Source organism: Trachypithecus francoisi, unplaced genomic scaffold (genome assembly GCF_009764315.1).
Source record: "Trachypithecus francoisi isolate TF-2019V2 unplaced genomic scaffold, Tfra_2.0 Lachesis_group2, whole genome shotgun sequence".
In the NCBI taxonomy this organism is placed as follows: domain Eukaryota; kingdom Metazoa; phylum Chordata; class Mammalia; order Primates; family Cercopithecidae; genus Trachypithecus; species Trachypithecus francoisi.
The window spans coordinates 105908557-105923294 of record NW_022681465.1 but is presented as its reverse complement, the minus strand read 5'-3'; the positions used below and the strand labels follow the sequence as shown (position 1 = coordinate 105923294).

The 14738-nt window shown below is 39.3% G+C and overlaps 1 protein-coding gene across 5 annotated transcripts in view; it reads left to right on the top strand.

The window, feature by feature from the left end:
* Window positions 1-13996, top strand: part of CERT1 (ceramide transporter 1) — a 148985-nt gene extending 134989 nt beyond the window's left edge. For 2 of the 5 annotated variants that reach the window (XM_033179897.1, XM_033179895.1), the window contains 3 exons: window positions 647-776; window positions 2445-2581; window positions 13828-13996. In XM_033179897.1, the coding sequence (XP_033035788.1) occupies window positions 647-776; window positions 2445-2572 (258 nt within the window). In that variant the 3' untranslated portion in view covers window positions 2573-2581; window positions 13828-13996. Of the gene's footprint in view, window positions 1-646; window positions 777-2444; window positions 2582-8003; window positions 11080-13827 lie in introns of those variants that run through there. The other 3 variants (XM_033179896.1, XM_033179893.1, XM_033179898.1) reach the window with 2 other exon arrangements.
* Window positions 13997-14738: the final 742 nt, after the last annotated feature.

The following is a 14738-nucleotide window of genomic DNA, read 5'->3' as shown; positions in this document are numbered from 1 at the left end:
GCTTCTTAGATTTTGTGTTAGATTGATTGCTAGCAATAGTATAGCCCATGTGTTGTCTGAGGGCAACAGTCATGGCTGTGAACATTGCACCAGGGCCATTTACCTTTCCTTCTAAGGTTTGGTGAAACAGCCAAAAGGGCAGTACGTACACTGGGCAATAGACTACTTCCCACAGTTATCTCTTAAGCCATTATCAACTACCAGCCAAACCTCTGTGGTTTACCACAGTTTAGCTCCATTTAGCACTTAAGAGAAGGGAAGCCTAGGCAACATGATCAGACCCCATCTCTATTAAAGAAAAATTTCGTTTTTCTTTTTTTTTTAATTAGCCAGGCCTGGTGATATTCACCTGTGGTCCCAGCTACTCTGGAGGTTGAGGCAGGAGGATTGCTTGAGTCCAGGAGTTTGAGGCTGCAGTGAACTATGATGGCGCCACTGCACTCCAGAGTGGGCAACAGAGCAAGACCCTGTCCCCGAAAAAAGTGGGTGGGGAGGAATCCTGGTGTCATATCAGCTTGGTGCTTGTAAGATTTCACTGGAGATAGTTTTTAAGAGTTATGATTTTGGTTAACCTAATATGATACTAGACCAGCAGAGTTTACAAAATACTGGGTATCTACTGATGCTTTGTTTTTTGTTTTGGCAGCTAAACAACCGATGTGTCCGTGCCAAAATAAATGTTGCTATGATTTGTCAAACCTTGGTAAGCCCACCAGAGGGAAACCAGGAAATTAGCAGGGACAACATTCTATGCAAGATTACATATGTAGCTAATGGTATGTATTTTATTGTTTTTGCTCTTTGATAATGTGGCTGTTCTTGATCATGACCTGTATGACAATTTGGACAAATGCCTTTTTAGTTCTTATGCATTAGATTACTAAATTTTAATTTGGAGAAAGGTATATCAGAATTACTAGAGAATCTTTGAAAATACAGATGTCTGAATTTCACCCTGGAGCTACTACTATGAGTATTTCTGAAGCTAGAGGTGGATAGGTAAATTTTAAAACTTTATCCCTAGGTCACTGTCATATACACTTCTTTTTTTTTTTTTTTTCTGAGATGGAGTCTCGCTCTGTTGCCCAGGCTGGAGTGCAATGGTGCAATCTCAGCTCACTGCAACTTCCGCCTCCCAGGTTCGAGCGTTTCTCTGCCTCAGCCTCCCGAGTAGCTGGGATTACAGGTGCCCACCACCATGCCCAGCTAATTTTTTGTATTTTTAGTAGAGACGGGGTTTCACCATCTTGGCCAGGTCTTGAAAGCTGGTCTTGAACTTCTGACCTCGTGATCCACCCACCTCGGCCTCCCAGAGTGCTGGGATTCCAGGCGTGAGCCACTGCGCCCGGCCTAGCCTTCATTTTTAAGCACCATTTTCTTAGATATTTGCCTAATAGAATGTGTTTATAATTAGGAATATAAGCAACAGTGGGGAAGGAAATTAGAGTTCTTTTACTCATTGTCAGCCTTTTTAATTTTCTGAATCAGTGCTCCCCTACTCCTTATTTGTTGCTAGTTACATATTTATTTCTCTTTGGCATTCATTGTCAGGCTTTTTGTTTTCTGAGTCAGCGGTTCCCTAGTCCTTGTTAGTTGCTAGTTACCTATTTCTTTCGCTTTGGATAGGCCTTTTCATTGCTTGCTTTAGGTCCTTACTTTACCTACTTTGCACCTGCAGTAATCATTGCAACCTCTCTCATCAAAAGTCAAGCCTTCTTTATACAGGGCCATAACTGCTAGTATGTTTAAAGCCACTGCACTCCAGCCTGGGCGACAGAGTGAGACTCTGTCTCAAAAAAAAAAAAACACGAAACAGTTGTACCTGAGTAAGTTACTATTTAATTACAGTACAGATTTATGAATAAATCTGTCTTAAATAACCTTAAGTGGTGCTATATAATTTTTACAGGTAACTTCGGGAACCAAGAACATTGTAGAAAGGTTATAAATGCTTTCTTGTTTGCTGTCTGATTATGTCTGATGGATAGTGTTAAGGAATGAAAGGTTGGGACTTAAAAAATGCTAATTAGTCCGGCCGGGTACAGTAACTTATGCCTGTAATCCCAGCACCTTGGGAGGCTGAGACGGTCGGATCATGAGGTCAAGAGTTCGAGACCATCCTGGCCAACATGGTGAAACCCTGTCTCTTCTAAAAATACAAAAATTAGCGGGGCATGGTGGCGTGCACCTGTAATCCCAGCTACTCAGGAGGCTGAGGCAGGAGAATCACTTGAACCCGGGAAGCGGAGGTTGCAGTGAGCCAAGATCACGCCATGCACTCCACCCTGGACAGAGCGAGACTCTGTCTCGAAAAAAAAAAAAGAAAAAAGATGCGAATTGGTCCAATGTGAGGAATATTTTAAAAGCAAGGGAACAAATTAAGTGCTTCACATATGTTTGGAGAATTGTATCTTAATACATTTTAATTTTCCTTTATCTTACAGTGAACCCTGGAGGATGGGCACCAGCCTCAGTGTTAAGGGCAGTGGCAAAGCGAGAGTATCCTAAATTTCTAAAACGTTTTACTTCTTACGTCCAAGAAAAAACTGCAGGAAAGCCTATTTTGTTCTAGTATTAACAGGTACTAGAAGATATGTTTTATCTTTTTTTTTTTTAACTTTATTTGACTAATATGACTCTGTCGATACTAAAATTTAGTTGTTGAAAGTATTTGCTGTGTTTTTTGATGTTCCTCTATAGAGTATTATTTCGTTGGTTTTTGTTGTTGTCGTTGTTGTTTTAAACAGGGTCTTGCTCTGTTGCCTAAGCTGGAGTGCAGTGACATCATCACAGCTCACTGCAACCTCGACCTCTGGCATCAAGCGATCCTCTCATCTCAGCCTTCCCAGTAGCTGGGAGTCCCCACAGGTGTGCCACCACGCTCAGCTAAGTTTTTATTTTTTGTCGAGATAGGAGTCTTGCTATGTTACCCAAGTTGGTCTTGAACTTCTGGCCTCAAACAATCATCCTGCCTCAGTCTCCCAAAGTGCTGGGATTACAGACATGAGCCACCATGCCTGGCCTTGGGAATTGTAGTTTATAGCCTTTAAAACCTAATTTTTTTATTGTTTCCTTTTTCTTCTAATGCTTATGTAAAGAAATTTTGATATTATAGAACTGTAGAATTGCAGAAGGGCAAACTTCTGTATGTATTCTTTCCCTTCCTAGAAACTGTTATTTTTGTTGTATAGTCTTCCAGATTTTTCTTTGTATGTACTGACATATTTTTGAGAGTTAAAATGTTTATACTGACTATTATAACAAAATTCTTGTTTTATAGCCTGCTTTTTTTTCACTTAACAATGTATCTTGACTATCTTTCTTTATAAGACATCAGATGTGTAAAACATCTCATTCTTTTAACATCTGTTACATGCATGTTGCAGAATTTATTAACTAGTCCCACATTAATGTCTGAGTTGGTTCCGTATTCTTACTGTCAGCCAGTACAGCACTGAACACCTCTATGCAAAGAGGTAGAATCTTTAACCTTTTTTGTTGTTGTTGAGACAAAGTTTCTCTCTTGCTGCCCAGGCTGGGGTGCAGTGGCATAATCTTGGCTCACTGCAACCTCTGCCTCCCAGGTTCAAGTGATTCTCCTGCCTCAGCCTCCTGAGTAGCTGGGATTACAGGCGTCCACCACCATGCCCAGCCTATTTTTGTATTTTTAGTAGAGACAGGGTTTCGCCATGTTGGCCAGGCTGGTCTCGAACTCTGACCTCAGGTGACCTGCTCTCCTGGGCCTCCCAAATTGCTGGGTTTACAGGCGTGAGCCACTGCGCCCGGCCCAGAATCTGTAACTTTTTAAAGTAAGTGATACATTAACATGATTCAAAGTCAAAAGTGACCAGGCGCAGTGGGTCACACCTGTAATCCCATCACTTTTTGGGAGACCAAGGTGTGAGAATGGCTTGAGGCCAGGAGTTCAAGTCTAGCCTGGGTAACACAGCAAGGTTACATCTTGACAAAAAAAAAATTAGGCGTGGTGGCATACATGTATAGTCCTAGTTACTTGGGAGGCTGAAGCAGGAAGATCGCTTTCTCCGGGAGTTTTAGGCTGCAGTCAGCTGTGGTTATACGACTGTACTCCAGCCTGGACAGGTAATGTCTCTTAAAAAAAAAAAGTCAGAAGTATGAAAAAGTTCTGAGACGGGCGGATCACGAGGTCAGGAGATCGAGACCATCCTGGCTAACCCGGTGAAACCCCGTCTCTACTAAAAAATACAAAAAACTAGCCGGGCGAAGTGGCGGGCAGCTGTAGTCCCAGCTACTCGGGAGCCTGAGGGAGGAGAATGGCATAAACCCGGGAGGCGGAGCTTGCAGTGAGGTGAAATTCGGCCACTGCACTCCAGCCTGGGCGGCAGAGCGAGACTCCGTCTCAAAAAACAAACAAAAAAGAAGTATGAAAAAGTTACACAGTAAAATTTACCCCGTCTTGCATACGCCGTATACTATTAACTATTACTATATGCTATTACTAGTTTCTTCCAGAAAGTTTTTAATGCTTGAATGAACAAATACTAGTGTAAATTCTACACACATACACTTTTTTTTGTTAGAGAAGCAGCAGCATACTGTAAACACTATTCAACATCTTATATTTGCATTTTATCTTGAAGGTCTCACATATTTATAAGGAGCTTCCTCATTTTGATGGTTATACAGTAGTCCATTGTATAGATATACATAATTTATTTAATCAGTTCTGCATTGGTGAATATTACAGTTTCCAATTTTTGCTAAAACAGTGTTATCCATTGTATCCATTGTATCCATGTATAATTGTATCCATATGTCATTTTGTACTTGCAAGTTTATATGTGGGAAAAATTAATAGATGTGGTACTACTGGCCCTGCTAGGGGTTTGTGCATTTATAATTTAGACACTACTTTTCATAGAGGTTATAGTAATTGACCATCTCAACAGCAATAATGAATTGCAGTGCCTGTGTCCCATAATTTTTCATACAATGTGTAAAACAAAACTTTATAACTTTCCCAACTCATTAGGTGAAAAATACTCTGTCAGGGTAGTTTTAATTGTATTCCTCTTCTTATGACCGAGTTTAAGCCTACTTTGGTCCATTGAGAATCTTTTGTATAATACTATTTCTATAAATTCTATTTTGTAATAACATTTAAAATATTGGTAGGTATTGCCAATTGTGATACACAAATGGTAAGCAGTAACAACGTGAATATCCTGTCATTCTCACCTATACTGAATGTTAAGTAATTGGCTGAGAAATGTATATTCTTGAGTCCTTTTCTTTAGCTAAAAATAATAGTCAGTTATATAATGAAATAATGTTAAATCTGATTTCTAATGATGTTTATAGTATGTCTTTCTTTTAAAAAAAAATGCAAAGGCTAAATTTACTGTCCAATACTAATATCCCATACTAACATAAGGTATATTACATTGATGTCTTATTTAGCTTTTTCCCAGGAAAAAGGGTATTTGAAAATACTAAACAGATTCCAGTCTTTCTTACCTGAATGATTGGTGTTTTGTAATATAGCCTGACTCTTTAGAGAGTCTCTCTTCAGGCACATGTGCACTGCATTAAGTGTGCTCACAATTTTTATAGTATCTTGTACTTTAGAATTGTTATAGCTAGATCTGGATGCATTACTTCTTATTGTTTCTGTGTCTGTGCCATATTTATCAAATAAACCAGAAAACTGATGGCACGTGACAGCAACAGGCTTATCACCCTGCTTAGTGATATGTCTCTTTGCCATGGCCACTAGGTTTTTAAAGTGGTGCTGTTTCACTCGATCCAAGACCAGATTTTGTTTCACTCTATCTGTCTTCTCTCTTCTTCACCATGACCTCACTGAAACAGCCTCCCTCTTGATGCTTTATATGACTTCTTACCAAAGGGGCTCAGATATTCAACTAAGCAAGACAGAAAATACAACTTTGTATTAAAGCAAAAGAAATCAGAATGCAGTTCTGTGTAAAACATGCTCTCAATTATATTTGAGAAGAATAACTTTTTGAAGCATTTGAAAGATAACATGGTAGGATATTAGCAGCATTTGCATCTAGACTGTTGGATTTAGAGCAATGTTTTATTGACTGTGTGTGTGCATGTATATGTGCACAGATTTTTCATTTATGGACCTAGGAGGGAGGAGTTTGGAATCTTAAAAACATCTCTGGGGAAGAGAGGTCTATTGTTTGTGGATACGTGTATATGTGTGCAAAGATACAACGGAAAAGATTCATTGACCCAAACTCAAATCTGGCTTTTTGAGTCCAGATTGAGCTTCTTTGTAACAAAGATCCAAATTCAAACCTTAATGTGAAAAAATCTTTGTTACTGTAACATGATTTTTTTTTTTTTACAATAATTATGGAAGATAAATGTATGAAGTCAAACCCAGCATTGAAACCCTAGGAAAGTGAACATTCTTAATTTTAGTGATGGAAAAAATAGTAACATTAAATAGTGTGTATATCACCTTTAGAGAAAGTTCTGTAAAGAGTTAATAAGATCCAAAGTTGTTTAACAGTAAAAACTAGATGGATGGATGGATGGATGGATGGATGGATAGATAGATAGATAGATAGATAGATAGATAGATAAGATAGATAGATAGATTTTTTTTTTTTTTTTTAAGACAGCGTCTCACTCCTGTCGCCCAGGCTGGAGTGCACTGGAGCAATCTCAGCTCACTGCAGCCTCAACTTCCCAAGCTCAGGTGTTCCTCCTACCTCAGCTCCTGAGTAGCTGGGACTACAGGCACACACCACCATGCCCAGCTAATTTTTTGTACTTTTAGTAGAGTTGGGGTTTCACCATGTTTCCCAGGCTGGTCTCAAACTCCTGAGCTCAAGCAGTCCGCCTGCCTCAACCTCCCAAAGTGCTGGGATTACAGGTGTGGGCCACTAGCCCAGCCAGTAAAAACTTTTAAACTCATTTGACAAAGAGGTCGGAGCATGTTTGTTGATTAAATAAGGCAAGCATCTCTCTCATAGCTTGAATACATTTTTTAAATTCTTGATAAATAGTATTGTATGTCATAATTTTTATTGCAGCCTAAGAGAAAAGAAATGCCATGTTGTGGGGTAAAAATCAGGAGACCTTTCACTGATCCCCTCTGCTTGCCTATATTGCCCTTTTTTTTTTTTTTCAGATGCCTAAACCCCCTTTATTTCACACACCTATGCAAATTGTGAGGCCGGGGATGTGACTACAAACAATTAAGATTTGATTTACATGAATAAGCTTTCTCCCTCATGAAAATACACTGTGTCACTTCACACTTGGTCTGACACACACAAAAAATTCTCACCCTATGTGGCACAAATACACTCAGCGTGCAATATTAAGTACACTTTCCATTTTATTTTTCTCCAGAGAATAGTCCATCTTCAGTCTTTAAGGACGCAGCTCCTTACGTGGGCTTTGGTGGGGGTCAAGGGGCAGCACCCGCAGATCTAAATTGGGGCGGAGGTGTTTGATTCTTCTCCTTTATGAGATCGATTCCTGACTACTTTGTTGTCAATTGCACAACTCACACAGTGATGTAGCTTCACATACAACTTGGGAAGCACATAGACATCAAAGACACTTGCTTCGGAAATGTCCCTTACTGCTGTGGCCTTCACTGTGTATCACATGACAAATTTCTTAATGGCCTTGTCCTTGGGCACGCATAGGGCACAGTTGGTGCAGCAAACAGGCTGCACGTGGCAGCGGCCCTTTTTGGCACAACCATTGTTCCTTCTTTTCTTTGTCATCTTGGAGGCCCAGACCATAGAGAGGACTATTCCCCTAACTTTTGAAAAATTCCATATACCTTCGATTCCTTGCTGGTAGGATAAGTTCAAATTTGTAAGGTTAATAATTTTGCATTCATAATGATAAATTTTAATAGAGATTCTGTGCATTCCATGAATATGGAGAGTGGGCGAACCCTGTTCTGGTAGTCTTGCAGCTGTTAGTAACATACTGCTGAGTTTTTTACTTGTCTTTTTTTTCTCCTTCAGTGACTGAAGCAAGGCTGTGTGACATTCCATGTTGGAGAAAAAAAGAAAAAAAAAAGCTGAATGCTCTAAGCTGGAACGTAGGATCTATAGCCTTGTCTGTGGCCCAAGACCTTGGCCTTGTGTACAAAAATGACAAAATACTGCAATAGCAAAGCTGAACATCTAACACTAGCTATCTCCTGCTAGATCTCCTTGCTCAGCATATAACTATAAATACATGTAAAATTACATGTATATGGCTATATTTTTATTTGCTTGCTCCTAGAAGAGAAAAAAAAATCAACTTTGAATCACAACTAGGAATTGATGCTTTAATTTTTGAATACTTTTCCAGAATTTTTAATTTACTATGGTCCGGCCTAAGATCCTCTGTTGTATCAGGTTTTGTGCACAAAAGAAAAGCACAAAAGTTGAACGCACATGGGGCATGTGCTTTCTGTGCAGCAAATATCTGGATGAGGTTCTTTTTTCAGGCCTACAGTCAAATCTGTGTCCAGAATTTTTTGACTTTTTTGCTTTGTATAATCATAGAATTCGTTGCTGCTGATTTCTATAATGATTCATGTTGTCGTGTGTCTCTTAATAACTGAGGGCTGTCAATAACCTGTGATTTTGCCTTTTCTATAGTCTTACTCCCATGAAGAACCTTGGTTCTGATGGAGAAAGTGAAAAGCTTTATTTCTTCCCCCAGATATCTTTATATTTCTATTATATTTTTTAGTTGTGTACTGTGTGCTAGATATTTTTTTCAGTTTATTACAGACACAATTTGGTAAGCCCTAAATTGGTTCTGCCTGTCTCCAAACAGAAATATCCGTACAAATCTTGTTGGTATAGACTACTTTCTGGAAAATGGTCGAGATAAGTTCATGTTTTCTTTAAATTTCTAAGATAGTATATGGTATAACTTGTTTAAAGCAAATCAGACTGAGTTTGACATTTAATTCAATATTTCTGGTATTCGGTAACGGGTATATATGTTTGTTCTTCCAGTTTGGGTCAGTTTAAAAGATAGGTTGCAAAGTATACATGGAAAATGTGAGCAGTGCCTCTCTGCCTCTTGATCAGAAACTTCAGCAGAGCAGTAAAGATTCCACATGATTCAAACTGAAATGCGTTTCTTTGTTGCTATATGAACTTAAAATGTAAAATACCTTTTTCAGTTTCAGTCCTGTGAACACTGAAGCATGGAGATGAGGCAAGGAATAGTACTCACTGAAGCTGAAATGACTGCCCACTTCAAAATCTTCATTGTGTTTACACACCAGTTTATTTATACAAATCAGAGGCATTTTGTAGATGCTTTGCTGACTTGTTCAGCTCTGTAAAAACACAGAAATTGGACCCATTTTGTAAAGCAGAAAGTCATGTCACATGGAACATTTCCTGTATATATCACATACATGGTAATGGAGTCTTAATGATAAGTGCAAGATAATAATTTAATGATGGGATTAGTCTGATCGCTTAATATGCACAATCCTGGAAGTGAATTACTTGCATCAGATATAGTGATATTTATTATTCTGTACAGAGAGAAAAATACATATAAAACATATGCTTACATTACATGCACGCAGATTTCACGCTCCATAATCTTTTCTATTTTTTAATTTACCTTTCTGTAAATGATGTGCATGGAATATGCCTTATAGAAAAATGCTGTTCATAATTTGACTACGTGGAAAAGTGCCTATATGGTGGTAATGCTAGTAAGGCAAATAAGACAAATTATCATGTTGGTTTACTACATCACCAGTTAACATTTTATATTGTGATGTTTAAAAAAGAAAAGTTTATACCTCAAATGTGTATTTTATTTTACAATCAGCTGTGGGTTATGGGGTTGGGATGGGAGAATGGGAGGGTTGGGGAGGGCAGGTTTATTCACCATAGCCACTGATAAGAATCTTCAAAAAAATTCTGTATGCTCACTATAAATGTTTCTCTGTTTGCCATTTCTGGTAACTGTCATGAACACAGACAGTTAACTCTTTCATTACTAAATTGGATAGCTTTATTTTACAGAAGTATGGAAAGTTTACAAAGCAATATCTAAATCTAATTATCACTAGTTGCATTTGGACTAAATGTGATAATATACTTTTGCAATTGATTCTGTAAATAAAATGATTACACTAAAATATTTGTATTAAAAGAAGATAACATTTTACCTTTAGATAACTGCACTTGTACTTCACTAGAGTTAATCCCACCCAATCAGATTGAGAAATAAATTGGTGAATATGGAAAGAGTCCAAAAGAGGTCAGAATTTGGAGAGGTACTGGCTTTCTGGACAACATTTAGATCCTCTAGAATTATTTTCATTAAGCTGATTCCTACATCCTGAATATTCATGTTTTCTCATCTACAGATATTTGTCTTCCCCCAAACCAAAAGAAAAAACTACCCTTTACTCTCTTTTCTACTCAGTTTATCTTTTGTGCTATGTTAGAAACTTGAAATATATTGGTGATGTGGGGTGTTATCCCTGACTGCCGCTGCACAGGACAAGAGAGCACAGTGTTTCAGCTGGAATTCAGGACTCCTCGTTTTGAGGTAGAGGATGATCACTGCAGTACTTGGTTTGGTATTGCCACAGGGGCAACTAAACCAAAGGAGGGTTTTATCTGCAAGGGAGGTGTAAGAAGGCAAAATAAGGAAAAGGAGGAATGGATTTTCTCTTTGTTCAGTTTCATCAACTAATTTATACACCTAATACAACGTCAGTGTCAATTGCTATTAAGAAATTTTTAGTTGGGCTGAGCTGGTTCTCTTGTGAAATTGTGCTGGTTATCTTTAAGCTTAATCAGTTATTTGTCCAATTAAACACTTTTCACCAGTATTTAGTCCGAGTTGTACAGACGATGTATTTGGATTTTGTCATGGTTCATCTACAGACTCAAAACATAATCATTTTAAAGTACCTTGGGAGTGTGTAGAGTAACTTCTATAATAGCTTTATGATCCTGATGATGTTTTTTAAACATAATAAAGTTGGATCTTCCATGTTACAATCACAAAATTAAAACCAGTATTTAAAGTGGAAAAGTATTAAAATATTATGGACAAATATGCTGGCTTGATTTGTTTTCCTTAACCCTGAGATATTGCCCTACTCTGAGTAGCTAAGAGCTTGAAATTCAGTGTTCTTCCTGTAACCCAGTTAGGGATCACTGGGATCAAGAAAACACAGAGTTGCAGCTGACATTTTTATTTTGTTTTTTTTTTTGAGACAGAGTCTTGCTCTGTCACCCAGGCTTTGAGTGCAATGGCACGATCTTGGCTTACTGCAACCTCCATCTCGCAGGTTCAAGCAATTCTTGTGCCTCAGCCTCCCAAGTGGCTGTGATTACAGGCGTGAGGCACTACGCCCGGCTACTTTTTGTATTTTTAGTAGAGACAGGGTTTTGCCATGTTGGCCAGGTTGGTGTCGAACTCCTGACCTCAGATGATCCACCAGCCTGGGCCTCCCAAAGTGCTGGGATTACAGGCATGAGCCACTGCCCAGCCCAATTTTTTTTTTTTTTAACAAAATATAATAGTGGAATATATCAAGTATATGACATGTAATAAATATTTTGTATGTATTTTGTCATATGTATTATACATATGTGTGTAGTGGGTTACAGTTTACAATGAATTTCTTACTGTGGATCACGTCCAGAAGTTTTAAAAGATTGCTAGAGAATTAAGCCATATTCACCTGGGTGTTTCTAAAATGGAAGCACAGTGCTGGCGAATGATACACACTTATTTTGTAATTGATCTGTATGCACTTAACCATAAATAAATCATCTCATTTATTTAAATCTCATTTAAATAATCTCAGCTCCACTTGTTGCACTCGGAATTTATGCCCTAGAACACCCATGAAATGGGAAGTGTGAACTTGCAGTTCACTCAGCCAGTGGATTCGTATTGAAAGGCACTGAGCATATTTCTTTCCTAGTGTTCAAAAATACATGACATTCAAACAATGTGATCTGTAAATAAAAACCAACTACTTAATCTGGTGGGATGCTGGAGGGAAAATCTGACTTGTGTTGAATTTGTTGACAGAGAAATATGTGGTCCTCATTCCTAGAGGGATTTTCTAGGGCAGTTTTAACTGCAGTTTTTGCTTTAGGCTTGACTTTGGAATATAACCTGCAAGTAAGGTGTAGTTGTAACTAGCAGTTTCAAATGGGGTTGCTTTTATAGGCTCTTCCAGATTTTCTTGCCATTATTTGAACTTGGTTACTACAGGGTTCATACTATCATTTACATTGTCTGCCTATTAAGACACATTTTCTGTGAACTTTCCACATCTGTATCCTTTGAATAGCCTTGCACAAATATCATAAGTGAAGCTACTTTGTTTGGCCTCTTCATTCTTTGTATAGAGTTCTGTGAGGTTAGTACTAGAACAAATCTTTAATATCTCTGAAGTTATTAGAAGATGCCAAACCACGGTTTTCCTGTCACCCAGGCTCTGTGGTTGAGGTGTTGTGTGAGGGGATCTCCGACATGTCTGTACCAGGCACTGTGCCTGCTTTTTCTGACTTCTCCCCACTCAGCAGTCCAGTGAGGTGATAGTGGTGATTGGTGGTACCAGCCCTCTTTTACAGATGAGGGAACAGGTTGGGGTTCCAGACCTACTGATTGACTCAAGTTTGTTTTCTTCCCATTAGACTTTACTTTTTAATGCCTATGTGTAATATCTAGAATATAGTGTTTGATGGACTGGAAAGAACCAACATGCTTGAAGACTAGCAATTTTGGTGTATGGATCTTAGTCCCACACTTCAATATTGGCTTCACAAAATTCCAAATACACGTGGTTCCTTAACAGTGGTTCGATTTATGATTGTTTGACTTTATGCAAAGCACTACAAATACAGTACACTCCAACTTGCCATGGAGCTGTATTCCAATAAACCAATCATATACGGAAAATACTGTAAGTCAAAAGTACATTTTCAGCCAGGAGCAGTGGCTCACACCTGTAATCCCAGAACTTTGGGAGACTGAGGCGGGTGGATCGCCTGAACTCAGGAGTTGGAGACCAGCCTGTCTAACATGATGAAACCCTGTCTCTACTAAAAATAAAAAAGTTAGCTGGATGTGGTGGCACACACCTGTAATCCCAGCTACTCAGGAGGCTGAGGCAGGAGAACTGCTTGATCCCGGGAGGTGGAAGTTGCAGTGAGCTGAGACTGTACCACTGCACTCCAGCCTGGGTGACACAGCAAGACTCCGTCTCAAAAAAAAAAAATTCAGCTTACGGTATTTTCAACTTGCAATGGGCTTATCAGTACATAGCCACATCATAAGTCGAGGTGCTTCTGTCGAAAATGCGTTATTATTTTAACTTATTTTCTTTTTTTTTGAGACAGAGTCTCGCTCTGCCGCCCAGGCTGGAGTGCAGTGGCCGGATCTCAGCTCACTGCAAGCTTCGCCTCCCGGGTTTACGCCATTCTCCTGCCTCAGCCTCCCAGGTAGCTGGGACTACAGGCGCCGCCACTTCGCCCGGCTAGTTTTTTGTAGTTTTTAGTAGAGACGGGGTTTCACCGTGTTAGCCAGGATGGTCTCGATCTCCTGACCTCGCGATCCGTCCGTCTCGGCCTCCCAAAGTGCTAGGATTACAGGCTTGAGCCACCGCGCCCGGCCATTATTTTAACTTATTTTCAACTTAACAGTGGGGCTTATCAATATGTAGTCCTATCACAAGGGGCTTTTGTAACGATGTGTCTTATAAAATCCCACCAGATACAGAAAGGAGGTCAGTAAAGATGAAATTTGATCACGATTTGGTGCTTAAACTTTCTTCCTGTCCTCCAGCTCAGATGAAACAGGAAACAGTCATAAAACACTACTACAAACAAGCCCAAGGATTTTATCCCAGATTTTCAACCCAAGGATGAGCTGCAATATAACTATCACTGTTTTGTTGGCTGCCTACCACAGAATGATCACTGAGGAAATAAACCAAGCTTTGGATTCACTGCAACTTGGTTTACTGTGGTTCTTTTCTGTATTATTGTTAGAATTGAGAGGTTTAAATGGTAACTGGGTCCAGCAGCAGGGAATCTGTGTGCAGCAGCTAAATCAAGGTGTAGTCAGTGTACAAAACACCTTAGCAAATTGGATATCAGTAATTCCCCAGCACCCTAAAACAGTTCCCAAAACAAGAATTTATTGAACTCCTACTACATGCCATGAAGGATTGGAGATACAGCAATAACCAGCATGTAGCCTTCATTGTTTTTGTCATAACCAAGCTTTTAAGAAATGTATCCAAAGTTAAAGGAAATAGGCTGGGCCGGGCATGGTGGCTCACACCTGTAATCCCAGCACTTTGGGAGGCCAAGAGGTCAGGAGTTCGAGACCAGCCTGGCCAACATGGTGAAACCCCGTCTCTACTAAAAATACAAAAGTTAGCTGGGCATGGTGGTGGGCACTGTAATCCCAGCTACTCGGGAGGCTGAGGCAGGAGAATTGTTTGAACCCAGGAGGCAGAGGTTACAATGAGCCAAGATTGCACCATTGTACTCCAGCCTGGGCGACGGGGCGAGACTCTCAAAAAAAGAAAGGAAATAGGCTTTGAGATCAGAAGCATTTGAATAAGGTACATTGAACTTACATTGTGACTTGGCCACATTTGAGATGTACAAAAGTGTTTAATTCTTGGTTCTCAGTTCTCAAAAGGTAGATAGGAAATGGGTTGTTGCTGTGTTTTAAGTTCACCAGCC